This window comes from Pundamilia nyererei, unplaced genomic scaffold (assembly GCF_000239375.1).
Source record: "Pundamilia nyererei isolate P.nyererei 1_Seehausen unplaced genomic scaffold, PunNye1.0 scaffold00208, whole genome shotgun sequence".
Classification (NCBI taxonomy): domain Eukaryota; kingdom Metazoa; phylum Chordata; class Actinopteri; order Cichliformes; family Cichlidae; genus Pundamilia; species Pundamilia nyererei.
The window spans coordinates 372,903-387,785 of record NW_005187609.1 but is presented as its reverse complement, the minus strand read 5'-3'; the positions used below and the strand labels follow the sequence as shown (position 1 = coordinate 387,785).

Genomic DNA, 14,883 nt, shown 5'->3' with positions numbered 1-14,883 from the left:
TGTTTTCCCTTGAAGTTTAATACTTTAGCTTGTCATCTTGCTTTAGTTATTGCTAACGGTTTTTTATATCATGTAAAAATGTATAGCTGTATATTGCAGATATTATGACAATATGATACAGCACAGTCTTCCCTAAAGGTTGACATCTTTAATGACTTTAAAAATCAATAATTTTGTGCACAAATGTGAATGTATTTTGGAATTTCTTACTAATGTTTGGTTTATTTTTGTCCCTTAGAACATTGCACTTCAGTAAGATGCTTTCAGTAGCCATCAACAAGCTTCTGGCTGGATAATTAACTAATATATGTTGTCTTGTGGGCTCAAGCATGCCTATCTATTTCTTTCTCTCTGACTCTCAGGATTTGTAATTGCATTAGTCTGAGTACTTTCTCATGACAGGGCTTCTGTTATAGGATTAGTCGTCATGCTAGCACAAATCAACACTTGCACACAAATACACAAGCACAAGAAAACTGACTGCTATTCTTTCACTGTAGGTCAGCAGAAGAATAAGTACCATTATATTTTCAGGATTTTGGTATGTCTTTGTTTGTTTTTGTAATGAACACTTGGTTATCTTTGCATTGAGACTGGAAACAGCAAGTTAGTCTACCCAGATGTATCAAAAGCCACGTGCACCTGGCAAAACTGTGTCCTAAAATTGCTTCCAATTCAGCTAAACTGCATCTTCAGTAACTCTTCTGGTGAAATGTATTTGTTGTTAACTGTTGGTTGTACAAATATATCTCTGAACCATGACTCTGATATTTATTTACATAAATCACAAGCTTGTGATTTGGTGTCATTGTAAAAGCCTATTTTAAATGAACTATTAATGATCTTTACTTCAACCTAATTGAGTTTGCAGTGTCAGCTGGTTTACTTTAAAGAACACTAAACCCAAAATGCATGGACGGAGGCATATTTCTTTTTTCAGTAGCATTGTCACTAATGTTTGGAGTTTCCACTTTTCTTCACTATGTTGCCTGTTCCATTAGGCAAAGCTGACTTCTGTTGACATGTGGTGGTTTGTGTAAAAATATCTTGATACCATCCAAGCCTATGGCATGTTTTGTTCATTGAAGTTGGATGATGCAAGTTACACTCAACATCAGACTGATAAGATGTAACGGTGGGGAAGCATCTGATGGAAGGTTTGGTGAAGTAGAGGTGGGTTGCCCTTTTGATTGATTTTTGGTGTGTACCAGATGGATTGTCATGGTGATAGTTATGCACACAAAGACACCCAGCGGGTTTCTTCCTGAGTGAATCATGTTGTCAAATATAGACGCTTGTTGATTTTGACTGTGGGTAACACATGTTTAGAGACATTCAGCACAGCTCAAGCTGTACTGAACAGCTTTTTAATTCTTCTGCGTGCGTGTGTGTGTGCGCGTGTGCGCGTGTGCGCGTGTGTGCGTGTGTGTGTGTGTGTGTGTGTGTGTGTGTGTGTGTTAATGCCAACAAATCCTTTTAACACCACATGTGGTGAACGGTGCACAGATGGTCTCACTCTCACACACAACCTGCGGTCCCTGGCACACACCTTTTTGAAGCATTTGGAATGTCGTCTCACTCTCCCACATGTATCTGGATGATAAGCTGTTATCCATTTGGTTCTTCTTTTGGTCAAACGTTGAGTATTTGGGATACAGCTCAGGAGGTAGAGCAGGTCATCTAATCAGAAGGTTGTTTTAATCCCCGGCTACACCAAATTATCCTTGGGCAAGATACTGAACCCTAAGTTGTGCTCTGATGCATCCATCAGAGTATGAATGTGTGTGAACGTTAGATAGAAAGCACTTAGAAAAAAGAAAGCATAGTTGTGTGAATGGGTTACTGAGGCAAGTTGTAAAAAAACTGTCCAATATTTCTGAATTAAAACTCAAAGGAAGAGTAGGCCAATAATGAATAATGTGAAAGACTCATTGCCAGTTATCACACATGATTCATTTCAGTTCTTGCTGCCAGTGGTGACACAACCAGTTCTAAATCATTTCTCACATGGTGATAGAGATTAATACACAGACACCAGACCGATACCAAAACCCAAACTTTTCTGGGTAATTTTAATTTTCATTGACCAAAGGTTAGAGATAAGTCCTTTGCTTTCTTTGCATCCAAAGTACGACAAACCTCTCAGTTCCTGTGTATTTATAACCATAACCCTGGCTGCACTCTTTTGATTACTCTTTCACTGAACACAACTATGAAACTAGCTCGCATTTGGGGAAAGCTATATTTTGCATTTCCTGGGTGTGTAAGTGTGATTACACGTGACAGCCATATTTACAAAATTAAAAGCAGAATAATTATTAACTGACCTCATTTCAAAGAAAACAGTTATGTTTCAGACATGTGGGAAATGTTTACACTTTTTCTTTCTGATAATATGTTTGTTTGTTTGTCTGTTTTTTCAAATTTGATGTTAAAAGAAAAGAAGTGATGGACTGTTAATTTTAGTATTATTAAGTATTGGGACAGTCATAGAGTTTTTGTGATGTTGCCTCTGTACCACCACCACAGCGGATTTTAGATCAAACAGTGAAGACTGAAGTGCAGAGTTTCAGCGTCATTTCAAAGAGTTAAACCAAAAGCATTGCATCAACTGCAGAGATGTAGACTGTTTTTGTGATTTGGCACTATGTAAGTAAAGTTGAAGTGTAGTCCTCAATTTTCAGAGGACAAAACAAGATTTTAAAAGTAATTGCCCGATCACCAAATGTGGCATTTCTTTCCTTGAGACCTTTGAAATGAGGCCTTCACTGCTGGCATGCTCAGTTGCTCCTTATTTGTGAGTCTCTCTGCCTTCAGTAACTGAAAAGGGAGTTTTAGACATTGACTTTATCTGTCCCTCACTGGGGAAAGTCACTTGTTAGTAGTACAGTAAGGTTCAGGAAGAAAAAAGTGAAATGGACATATATTAGAAAAATAAATAGGAAATTTAAATCAACTTTAAAAAACAAACAAAAACCAAAAAGGTTACCAAAAGATAAACGTGTGTGTGTGTGTGTGTGTGTGTGTGTGTGTGTGTGTGTGTGTGTGTGTGTGTGTGTGTGTGTGTGTGTACGGTGTTTTGATATTCCCTGTGTGGGGGTTGTGCAGTCTGACTGCTGTCAGGATGAAGGATTTGCAATAGTGCTCCATCCCACACAGTAGCTACAGCAATGATTTATCATGATTTATTATAATTTCACACTGGAAATTATAATACAGTTTTACTAGTGCTGTCAGCGTTAATCTCGTTAAAATGATATTAATGCCATAACAGCATTAACGCGGCATACCTAAACGCGGTTAGCTTGTTAGCACGTTGACGCCGTGCAGCCCCACGCACGGGCGATCCGTGGTAACTCACTAACGGAGATTTGTCGCGTTAATGTTATGGCGTTAACGTCATTTTAACGAGATTAACGCTGACAGAACTAATTTTCACTGCAATTTTTTTTGTTTTTGTTTCGATGTTTCGTTTTAATGCACAACTCCGTAGTGCTCAGTTGTCACCATTTTAATGCAAGTGCATTTTCCACTAAAAAAAGACCTGAGACATATCACGGAGCGGCTTGTGACTAAAATATATGACAACATTAGGACAACGCAGCCTCCAGTCTTTGAACTAAAAGAATGATAACACAAGAGCAGCACTGATGAAACTGTCGATTACTAAAATATTAAATAGCTGCAGCTATTTAAGGATTTCCATTAGGTGGTAGTACCAGGTACTTTTCTTTTTTTTTTTTTTTAAGAGTAACTGAAGTCACTGTTCTGAGAAACTCTTGTGTTGCTTTTGCACTACGCTTTAGGTCAGTAATTCTCTTGGCAGCCATACATGCCAGTGTCAACATTGTCTCCACCATTTTTGACAGATGATGCTTCTTTTCTCTCCATCTCATGCTTTTGTCTCCACATAAACCTGGTATAAATTAATTTTGATTTCCAAGATTTCAGATTTTAGTTTTTCTTCAGAACTGTGAAGGATCTTTTAGATGTTTAGTTGTCAGTGTTTTTGTTGAAAAACTGTTGTTAGACTTTTTATTTACATGTTGCTCCTCAATACAGTTTTACAGTTCTGTTGCAGGTCTGTTCTTACTTGCAAATCTGGGTGAATTGCTTGTGTTGCCATCGTTTAGCACATCAGCGTGTTACAGAGCTGCGCGTTAAATGAATCATCAAACCAAAATATTTGTGTAGGATTTTATTTAATAATTGAATTATTCATATAACTAGATGAATTGTTGTCATGCCTTTTACTGTTCTGATAAATTATTGTGTTTATTGCGCCCAGTTTCAAAGAACTGACAGGTTAAATGCCCAGGTGTTTCCTGTTGCATTGGTTCCTTACTCATGTACCTGCAGTGTAGGTCAATAGTTGCAGACTGGTTCTTGGTCATCATGTTAATTAATTGTTAATTAATTTTTAATTGTGAATCACAAGAGGCTCATTTTGGGGTCATATTTAAGGCCAAAAAAGAAGCACTATGAGTCATAGCACACGAAACTGATTTGTACAATGTGTGGAAAATTGCACAGAAAGAGAGACATGTCACCAACAAAAAAGGGCTACATCCAATGAAAGAAAGTCTGTGTAGTTTCTGGAAAGCAGAGTACCTGGAGATCTGCATTTTATAGAGACAGGCTGATCTTGTATCTTTGCACAGGAAGCTGTGGGTTGATAGAAGTCTGTCTCTCTGGTTCTAAATAAATCCGATGTAGCTAAAGCCGCTTTGCTGCATCAGCTATCAACAGAAGTTAAAGCAGCCTAGAACAGGGGAGTATTCCCAGTATGTAACTTGAAAGAATCAAGATCAACATAATAATACATTATCAAAATATCCTGGTTAGCCTAATCTTATTTGAGCATCCATCATGCAAGTTCCCCACTTTCAGAACCTTAAAGAGATGTGGTGTTTAGCTGCAGCACCTTTCACCTTCTTCCTCCTTTGCATGCTAGCAAAGTCACAATGCAATCTTCCAGTTCTATATACAAGTATTACTGTGCAACTCAACCACAGCTAAATGCGCTCATCACCTTTGAATGTTTTAATCTCAGATTCACGCCTGTCTCCAAGGAGATCAGTTTTGTATATTTGTAAAATGATGAAACTGTGTTTTAGTATGCTGATTATTCAGCTGCGCTTCCCTCTCTCTACAGCAGCCAGCTTCCATAATGGGATCTTTTCGGCGTCCCAGACCTCGATTTATGAGCTCTCCAGTTCTGTCAGACCTTACCCGTTTTCATGCAAGCACACCTGCTCTACAGATCTCCAACATCACTGTGTGGAACAGGTGAGCTGACTTCAAACAAGAAATCCCACAGTACTTTAGCTTGATCTTTGTGATCCATATTTAATTTACATTTAAAACCAAAGTAAGCCGAAAGTGACTGTAAGCTAAAATTTGAAGTGTTTTTGTTCTGTTGTAATTTGGTATTTTTATGAAGTCACTTTTCCATCAGCAAGTTTCATCTTCCCCTTTTATTCAAAGTCGGTTATGTCAAAGGGCCTGCACTGACCTGTTACACTTCAAAATTTTAAATAGGCAGCAGTTAGAAGTTTCCACATATACTAACAAGTCAGGCTAGAATACAGAATATAACAAGAATTTGCCTGAATGGAGCACTACATTGGCTCAGTTCATTGGTATAAATATCAGACGTTATCAGTTCTAGACTGCACGACTCCATAATCCCAAAACAAAATGTACAGATATTATCTTACTTTTGTTCTACCTTTAGCACTGGGTTATGTTTTGTCATGTGTATAAACATTGGTTTTAAAAAAACAGAAAAATATAATAAGAGAAGAAGAGGTTATATTGAAAGTTTCAGAGGTTAGAAATTTTCTATTTGGTTTCATATCTGATTAGCTTCTAATTTTAGTGATTTAATTTATATTGGTAATGGCCTAATGAGGGCTGCGTGGTTATGTCTAGAGTTATTATCATGATAACAAGTCTTTTTTATTTCCAGACTGACCATTTTCCTGAAACCTTTGTTACTCATGTTTGTGGTTGAATGAAAACAATTCTGCAAAGAAAAGTGGGCACAGTTCTTCCACAGCGACATGAAAGAGTCATTGCCGGTTGTTGCAAATGCTTGATTCCTGTTTTTGCAGCCAGAGCAGGAAGAACTGACTTACTTACTTACTTTTGATTAACAGATAGCTGATTAAATAATCTGTTGAGCCCCTTTGTCCCTGGGGGTTCATGGGCTGTGCCGCCAGGTCTGTGATTTAACTATAGACTTAACATAGCAGCACCTGGTATCCAGAGAAATGGCAGACTCTCACAAAACCATTTTTATGACCACCAAACACAGCTAAAACAACAAACAATCAACAACAGGTAGACAGATTCTGCGAAAAGATGTCAACACAAAGTGCGGATTCCCACATTCACCCAGTGATATTTACACGGATCTACACAGACAAACAATGTCTCTGCTGTCTTCACGGATATTTCAAAACCACAAGTTTTATCACACTCCAACCAAAATTCACTGAAAAAGCAGCAAAAGAAGACCAAAATTATGCTTCACGTTAGAATTTATGCTAATATTTTTTTAATCTTACCTTTTCTGTCTGGCTTCCAAAAAAACCCCCAACTCAGATAAAAACACATTTCCTGCATAGCTCCCTCTCCCAGCTTCAAGAGTAGTTTCATAAATCACTCTTTTCTACCTTATTCGTTTGTTTATCCACAGATGCATTATGCACCAGTCTACCATTGTGTACAGTGGGGTGTCCGCTTTTTGTTTTACAAAAATGACCTAAGTTATACTGTTCAACAAAATTTTCAACTTTCACAGATGGTGCCAAATTGTTCCTATGCTTAGCTTAGCCTCTAATTAAACCTGTGTAACTTTGCTCTGTGTCACTTCAGCAGCATTGTTCTTTCCACAGGTAATGTTTATATGTTGATTCATTCAGTTTTTGGTCTACTCCAGCATATTTTCAAAGGGTTTATATGCTATAAAAGCTAAAAAAAACAACAACATTAGTCCAGAAAAAGAATTTTTCATTTTTTTTTTCAGTGTTCCATCCTCAGTTATTTTGACACAATTGCATCTGATGTGATGCTTACATGATTATTTCTCACATGTGTTAGCTTTAATACCAAGATAGTTTTTTTTTTTTTTGTTTTGTTTTGTTTTTTTTGAAAATGGAGTTTATAATTTTAGAGAAATATTCAATTCATTTTGGGCATGATGTTTTCAAGCAGGAACCCCAGAAAGCCCATAGGGTATTAAAGGTTAAAAGAAAAAAGAAAAACCCCTAAAGTATCTTGATGCGTGCTCTATTATCCAGGTAAGGAAATCCAAAAAGGTTTATTCTGCTCATCTGCAAATGTACTCTATATAAGGTTGGGGAAACCTGCATAGGCTGAGACTGAAGAAGTCACTTGGATGAATGATGAAATGTTTCTCCCACTGAAAACGCTACGTCCAGATGAACAGAATCAACTTTTTGAAAAGTATATGAGGAATGTGGAGGGCCTAGACATGGTCCCAACATAGCTTAAATTGCTCCTTTGCATTGACTCTTCATCCCTGTGGAACTGTACTAGAGGGTTGGAAATGTTGAGGGTGGTGGAGAATGCTTGGCTGGTTTGTCCCAACTAGGAGCATGAAGGAGCTGCACGCTGTACTAGTTGAAATCAAGTCAGAGGTAGGACTGCCAGTCTAGGACGGACTTGTAAATTTCTTCTAGGCATTCAGTTGTATTTAGGTTTGGTGACTGCTAAATGCCATAGCATGTGACTCACATCATTACCATCTGTTTCTTGCTATGATGGCAACTGCACTCACTGGCAGCAGTTGTTTTCTAGCAGGATCATGTGTGACATCACAAGACTGAAACTGCTCATAATTGCCTCAAAGAACTAGTAAAGAGCTCAAGACGGTCACCTTGGATTTACCTCTGAACTCTCATTGACATCTGAATTCAGATCAGTTAAATTTTACTAGCGCCAAATCACGACAAGAGTTGTCTCAAGGCATTTTATATTGTAAGGTCGAATAATACAATAATACAGAGAAATACTGAGAAAATGACCCCTTATGAGCAAGAACTTTTGCAACAGTGGAAAGAAAAAACTCCCTTTTAACAGGAAGAAACCTACAGCAAAACCAGGGAGGGGCGGCCAGTTGACTGGAGAGAAGGAAGACAGGACAAAGGCACACTGTGGAAGCGAGAGAGAGATTAGTAATAACTAATAATTAAATGCAGAGAGGTGTATAAACACACAATAAAGGGGGAGGGGGTTGTTGAGTGAAGAAGAAACACTCACTGCATCATGGGAAGTCCCCAACAGCCTAGACCTATTTCAGCAACTAAGGCGGGGCTCTATCTAATATGCTTAACTATATGCTTTGTCAAAAGCTTTAAGCCTAATCTTAAAAATAGAGAGCACGTCTGTCTCCTGTGTCCCAAGTGGTGGCTGGTTCCACAGATGAAGAGACTTGAAGCTGAAGGTTCTGCCCTATTCTGCTTTTATATATCCTAACCTTATCACACGATTTGCTGAAGAAGATTTGAAGGAGTCAGGAATTACCAAGAAGTGCATGAGGGTGCTGCAGGATATGCACTTAGAACAGCAAGACAGTGGTGTGATGTGTCGCTGGTGTAACAAATGGGACTGCATCAGGAATGGGGTTAACAAACAGATGTGGACCAGCAGGAGTTTTCATTGACTAGGAAGGGAGCCTGGAGAGGTGGAGGCATACTCTGATCAAGAGTAAAGAAGAGTGAGAGGGAAGAAAGGTTAATTTGCAAGAAACAGATGTAGAGAAGGAGGAAGCGGTAAACAATCCAAAGCAATGACTGGTGTACAAGAGAAATGAAGAGAGTACAGGCAGGGTGGAATGGGTGGAGAAAAGTATCAGGGGCGATTTGTGACAACAGGATGCCAACAAGGGTGAGTCAAATTCCTCGTTTGTGTGTACAAACTTATCCAAATAAAGGCTGTTCTGATTCTGCTGATTTGGTGGCAGTGCCAAAAGCGACCGGGATGGATAGGAATTAGGGCTGCACGATTTTGCATAAAATGAGAATCACGATTTTTTGGCTTAGAATTGAGATCATGATTCTCTCACGATTTTCTTTTCCAGTATAAATATTTATTGCACTTATTAACTGCACATCAACTTCGTAACAGTTGAGACTGAACATAAAAACAATAAATAAACATAAAAACAACAAATGTCTCACGTTTTGTTGTTGCCGCAAAATGTTGTACTGCTTGAAATTCCGTCTCCGTTGCTCGACACTGTGTGTATAGAGCAGGTAGTGCAACAATAGAAAAATAGTTGCGGGACGGCACAGTGTAGCGTTTGTCTAGGGTGTTGATCATTTTCCTAAATCCCTCGTTTTGCACAGTGTTGATGGGAGCCATATCTTTGGTCAGGTGATAAGTGATAGCCTCCGTAATTTCTTTGTGCCTGCGGGAGTTCGACGGGTATAGGGAAGAGCTGTATAAGGTTCCCGTTATTGATGCTTGGGTGGTTGACCGGGACGGATTTTCTCCTGTCACTTTCTCGTCATCCCTGACGTGCTCAACGTTGTTTTTTCCCTGCTAATTTTAGCATCACACGGCACAGCTTCTGTATCACGTGGTATAAGGCTCCGCCCTTGTCATTTGTTGAGCAGGAAGAGTGAGCGCTTGTTTTCATGCAGATTACGTCCCGGATCAAAATGCGATACAATCGTCGTCTTTTTTTTTTCTTCTTTTTTTAAAAAATCGTTGTCATTTGGAAATGAGATCACACATAAGTATGAATCGAGATCGCGATTTTCTAACGATTAATCGTGCAGCTCTAATAGGAATCAAAATGACTCTTTCAGAGGGATGGCTCAGGTTGTGCAGTTTGGAGAAAGAACTGGAGATAAGATTGTTTCGAAATTATGCAGAAGAGCGACAGTGGAAAAGTACACAATCTTTCAGTTCTGAGGTTGTATGTATCAGAACAAAAAAATCATTGTGTCCTTCACAATCGCACAGATTATTGAAATAACCTGAGATTAACACTTGACATATCTCATCATGCATTTTTTTTTTTTTTTTTTTTTTTAAAAGAAACTAAGCCAAGGTGTAGATGCAGTGTGTGAAAGATGAAGTACACCACATGATGCAGTGGCCTGTATAACCACTTTTAACAGCAATAACTTGAAGTAATTTTTTTTTTTTTTTGAATGATTTTATCAGTCTCTCACTTGGCATTCGCATACCTAAATGCTTCAGACTAACAATGCATTTTTTATGTCATTTCATAGAACTGGACAAAGGGCGTTGAATATGGAACTGCCAGGCAGGAGAAAAAGAGGTAGAGCAGATTTATGAATGTAATGAAGGAGGACATGGCAGTGTTGGCATTACAGGAGCGGATACAGGGGATGGGGTGAGAAGGATGAAGATGAGCTACTGTGGCTTCCTCTAAAGGAAGCGGCTAAAATAAGATGGAGAAGTTACAGTTGAAAATTCTTTATCCTACTGCAGCTCAGTTTGTCAGGGTGTTTAGATTATTTTATCACTGACAGGAGGAGCTCACACCTCTGAATCTGTGGCCTGTTTCCTGCACTCCACAGCTCAGAGCAGGATGTTTAATAGGAAATAGAGGCAACAGCAAGGTCATATCCTGAGAACCAGCTTAGCTGCATGCAAGGACATTGGACATAGAGAGGACACACTTAAATGCAACTGACCCAAGGAAAAGAGAAACAGCCTTACCTAGAGGCATTATATTTTAGGTTGTCTTCATCCGTATGTATATATGTCTCATTCTTAGTAATGCAATTATTTTCAGCAACACAGATTTACCCTTAAACTCATGTGTCTGTGAAGGTCATCCAGGTCATCGTAGTCTAAGGAGCTTGGAGAGAAAAGCGTCTGGACTTCTTTAAGTTGCTTGAAGACGTTTCACCTCTCATTCGAGAAGCTTCTTCAGTTTTAAGGGTCAAATGGTGGAGAGTCCCAGATTTAAACACAGTGGGAGTTTCCCACCCAAAGAGGGACAAAGGACCCCCTAATGATCCTCTACCTAATCACATGAGCCAAGGTGTGAAAACTGGTGTGGATCACAATCAGCCAGGGTTTCTCTGGAACACAAACTTGGAGTAATTAGGGCCCTACACCACTGGGCAGAAAATGTTCCATCTAAGCCTGAAGGGAAAAAGGAACACACACATGTAAAGGAAGCACTCAAAACATGCGGTTATCCTAATTGGGCGTTTGTAAAGTCAGCAAAGATTCACAGAAAAGAAGACCAGACACCAGCGAGGGAGGATAAGAAAGACAGACGCAACAACATTGTCATCCCCTATGTAGCCGGTGTATCAGAGAAACTCAGAAGAGTTTTCTCCAAGCACGACATCCCGGTGCATTTCAGACCCAGCAACACGCTCAGACAAAAACTGGTTCACCCGAAAGACAAAACTCCTAAACACAAACTTAACAATGTGGTGTATGCTGTACAGTGCAGTGAGGATTGCCCAGACCTCTACATTGGAGAGACCAAACAGCCACTTCACAAGCACATGGCACAACATAGAAGAGCCACCTCCACAGGACAAGACTCAGCAGTCCATCTGCATCTAAAGGATAAAGGTCACTCTTTCGAGGATGCCAATGTTCACATTTTGAACAGAGAGGACAGATGGTTTGAAAGAGGAGTGAAAGAAGCCATTTATGTCCACTGTGAGCGACCATCTTTGAACAGAGGTGGTGGTTTACGACACCAACTGTCTGCCATCTATAATCCAGTTTTGAGATCCCTTCCCAGACGCCTTAACGCCCACTCACCTCCTGGGCCATCTGACCTCAGGAAATCGCATGATAGCGTGGGGCCAGGTTTCAGAATGAGCTCACCCGAAACCCTGGCTGACTGTGACCCACACCCGTTTTCACACCTTGGCTCATGTGATTAGGTAGAGGATCATTAGGGGTCCTTTGTCCCTCTTTGGGGGGAAACTCCAACTGGGATATTCCTCTCCTTCCATCTCAAATGTAACATCTGACATTAGAGGGAAGACATTTTTTACAATTTAAGTAACACTCTTGGTATAGAGTGTTTGTCTTTTTCATTGGTTAGTACTAAACCTAATAACTGGTTGGGTCACTTCAAAGTTTTCATTTTGTTCTTCTTAAGCCAGTGTGTGTGGACTGGCTGGTGTGATTTGGATCATTGTCCAGAACGCAAGTGCGCTTCAGCTTGAGGTCAAGAACAGATGGCTGGACATTCTTCTTCAGGATGTTTTGTTACATGGCAGAATTCATGGTTCCATTTACCACAGCAAGTCTTCAGGTCCCGAGGCAGCAAAACAGCCCCAGACCATCACACTACCACCACATTTTACTGTTGGTGTTAGAGTCAAATTGTTAAATGTTGCCATTATTGTACTTAAATTTGTAAGTCTTGGTTCAAACTATATGATTAAGGACTTTCCTTTGTTTCTATCCGGTCGTTAAGTCTGACGTCACTAGCCGTGTCTGGGCCTAAACTCCGCTGCAGGTCCATATATCAAACGATCACTATGGCATTACTGAGAGTTGAAAAACTGTCTAAAGTCTTTCATCTTTAATAAAATGATCAGCGTTTTGCTCTACCAGGTGTAACAATTGAGTTTAACATCCAGGCATCCATGAAAATGGAATTTATGACATTTAACGGAGGTAGAAGTTAGCAGGGAGTTAGCTCGCTAGCTTCTATCTAAATACATATAGCATGTCCTGACTGCAGGGTTTTGGAAACAAATTAAAACGTATAGCTCTGTTATCACTTCCAACATAAATGAAGACAGAAAACTAAACAGCAGTGACGTTTGTAGGGTTACTGAAGTTGGGCTAGCTGGTACATAATGATGTGCTACGTGGCCACTAGCGACACAGCTATGTTAGCCTAATATAAACAAGCTAACTTTTTTCCACTCGATAAAAGTTAACGTGAGTGTTCTTGGTGGTCAGGAACAAATGTAATCGCATGGCAGGATGCTGTAAAAGGACCAAACTTCAGCCAGGAGAACAACTGAGATAATCCATCCACAATACGAGGTTAGTCATCCATATACTGCTGCATGGGCTGGGCTTTAGTTACATCCTAAGGTTTTAAAAACTCAGCTTAAATAAATGATTAGTGGTAATAAAAGCCGAGGGAGGTCAACAGTGATCACTGACTGTTTTAGGAGCTTTTTGAGATTAAATAGAAGAAAATACAAAACATTAAACATGTTAACAACACAAAAGCCATATTAAACGCAGACTACTTTAGGCCCGGAAGTAGGGTTAGTCACGTCATCACTTAACGACCGTCCTCCCCAGCCTGTTGAAAGGTGGGGGAGGCTATAGTGTTTAACTACAGGGACATCGTATGTGAAGCTTCTGTTTCTGCTTTCTTATTTAGTGAGGATGTTTTACTTGCCATTTATGACCTCACCTGTGCTTGTGTATGGTGAGATGGTGACAACGTTAGAGGGGTTAAGCCATATACAGCGTGGGGGAGATTACCCTTTGGTGAGCAGGAGGTCACACACACACACACACACGCACACACACACACACACACACACACGCCTAGTGCCTGACACCATAGGGGGGGTTTACAATGAGTGTTTGTGAAACTGTGTGTCACAGAAATAAGAGGCTGCAGGGGAAGCTGGTTCTTTGAAGTGGTCTGTCACCAAGGGCAGAAGGGCTGCTCTGAGATCCTTCCCTTGCTAGTATGTGAAAAACCGGTTGAGCTGTTCGTCTTGCTTTGTTAACGGGAATACGTTTCTGAACCAGCGGGGCCTGTGGAAGCGCAGACCCAACAGTTGGTATGATGTTACTTTTACACCAGATGTAATGGGACACACACCTTCCAAAAAGTTTAACTTTTGTCTCGTCAGTCTACAGAGTATTGTATTAGTATTGTAGTGGCCACAGAAATTGAACTCTGCTTTCCAAAGATGACATATATTACAGTTCATTTATGCTATTATAGTCACTGATTGGAGAGGTTGTAATCACAGAGATGTGACTGTAAGTAGTAAAAAAGATAAATATAAGAAATTTGAGTTACAACTTTGCAGCTCTCAATATGGACACATTTGTGTATAAATTTATTTTCTGTAATTGTAGTGTGTGTGTGTGTGTGTGTGTGTGTGTGTGTGTGTGTGTGTGTGTGTGCGTGTGTGTGTAAAAATAAATAAAATTTTAAAAAATGTTACAAGTGAAAATTTCAAGTTCAAATTTGTTCTACACATTGTCACTTTTTTTGAAAACTCTCACATTTTGCATTATATTTATTTATTTATATTTATATTTTTTGTCAAATAATGCCACCCGGCCAATAAAATGATGAGTTGAAGGTGGTGTGACTTTCATTTGGGGGGGGGGGGGCTCTCTGCAAGCTGCACTACATGAGAGACATCTCCATTAGGAGGTACGATACAGATCACTATTTTACATGTTTAAAGTGAAATAAGTGTATATAAAAATACTTGTATGTGCATGAATATGTTAAGAAGTATATTTGACTGTTCGTTTTACTTTTTAAAATTTATTTCTAGAGTAAAACTGTTAATTTTCATTCGTTACCTCAAGGCAACACTGTGCAGTTAGCCCAGTTTTTTTCAGGCAATATAATACATTAGCATATGTGTGTAGAGATGTGTTTGACTATGATCATACAAATGCACACAATGTTTTTTACTTTACAATCTACTGATAATTACAGGACATGGACGTTAAAGCCTTTTATGGAAGGAAACCAAGGGAATGTGCAGAAAGTGTAGAAAGTGAGCTTTCAGGGAGTGACAGTGAAGTAGAGGAGTGGATCCCTCAAGAGGTCAGAGGTCAGCTGATAAAGTAATTGTGTGTGTGTGTGTGTGTGTGTGTGTGTGTGTGTGTGTG

At 39.5% G+C, this 14,883-nt stretch overlaps 1 protein-coding gene across 2 annotated transcripts in view; it reads left to right on the top strand.

The window, feature by feature from the left end:
• The window catches only part of LOC102197150 (proline-rich protein 5-like), a 39,219-nt gene that overhangs the window by 8,866 nt on the left and 15,470 nt on the right, over positions 1 to 14,883 (top strand). Inside the window, exon 2 of one of the 2 annotated variants that reach the window (XM_005747899.1) lies at positions 5,159 to 5,289. In XM_005747899.1, the coding sequence (XP_005747956.1) occupies positions 5,171 to 5,289 (119 nt within the window). In that variant the 5' untranslated portion in view covers positions 5,159 to 5,170. Of the gene's footprint in view, positions 1 to 5,155; positions 5,290 to 14,883 lie in introns of both variants that reach the window. The other variant, XM_005747898.1, reaches the window with a different exon arrangement.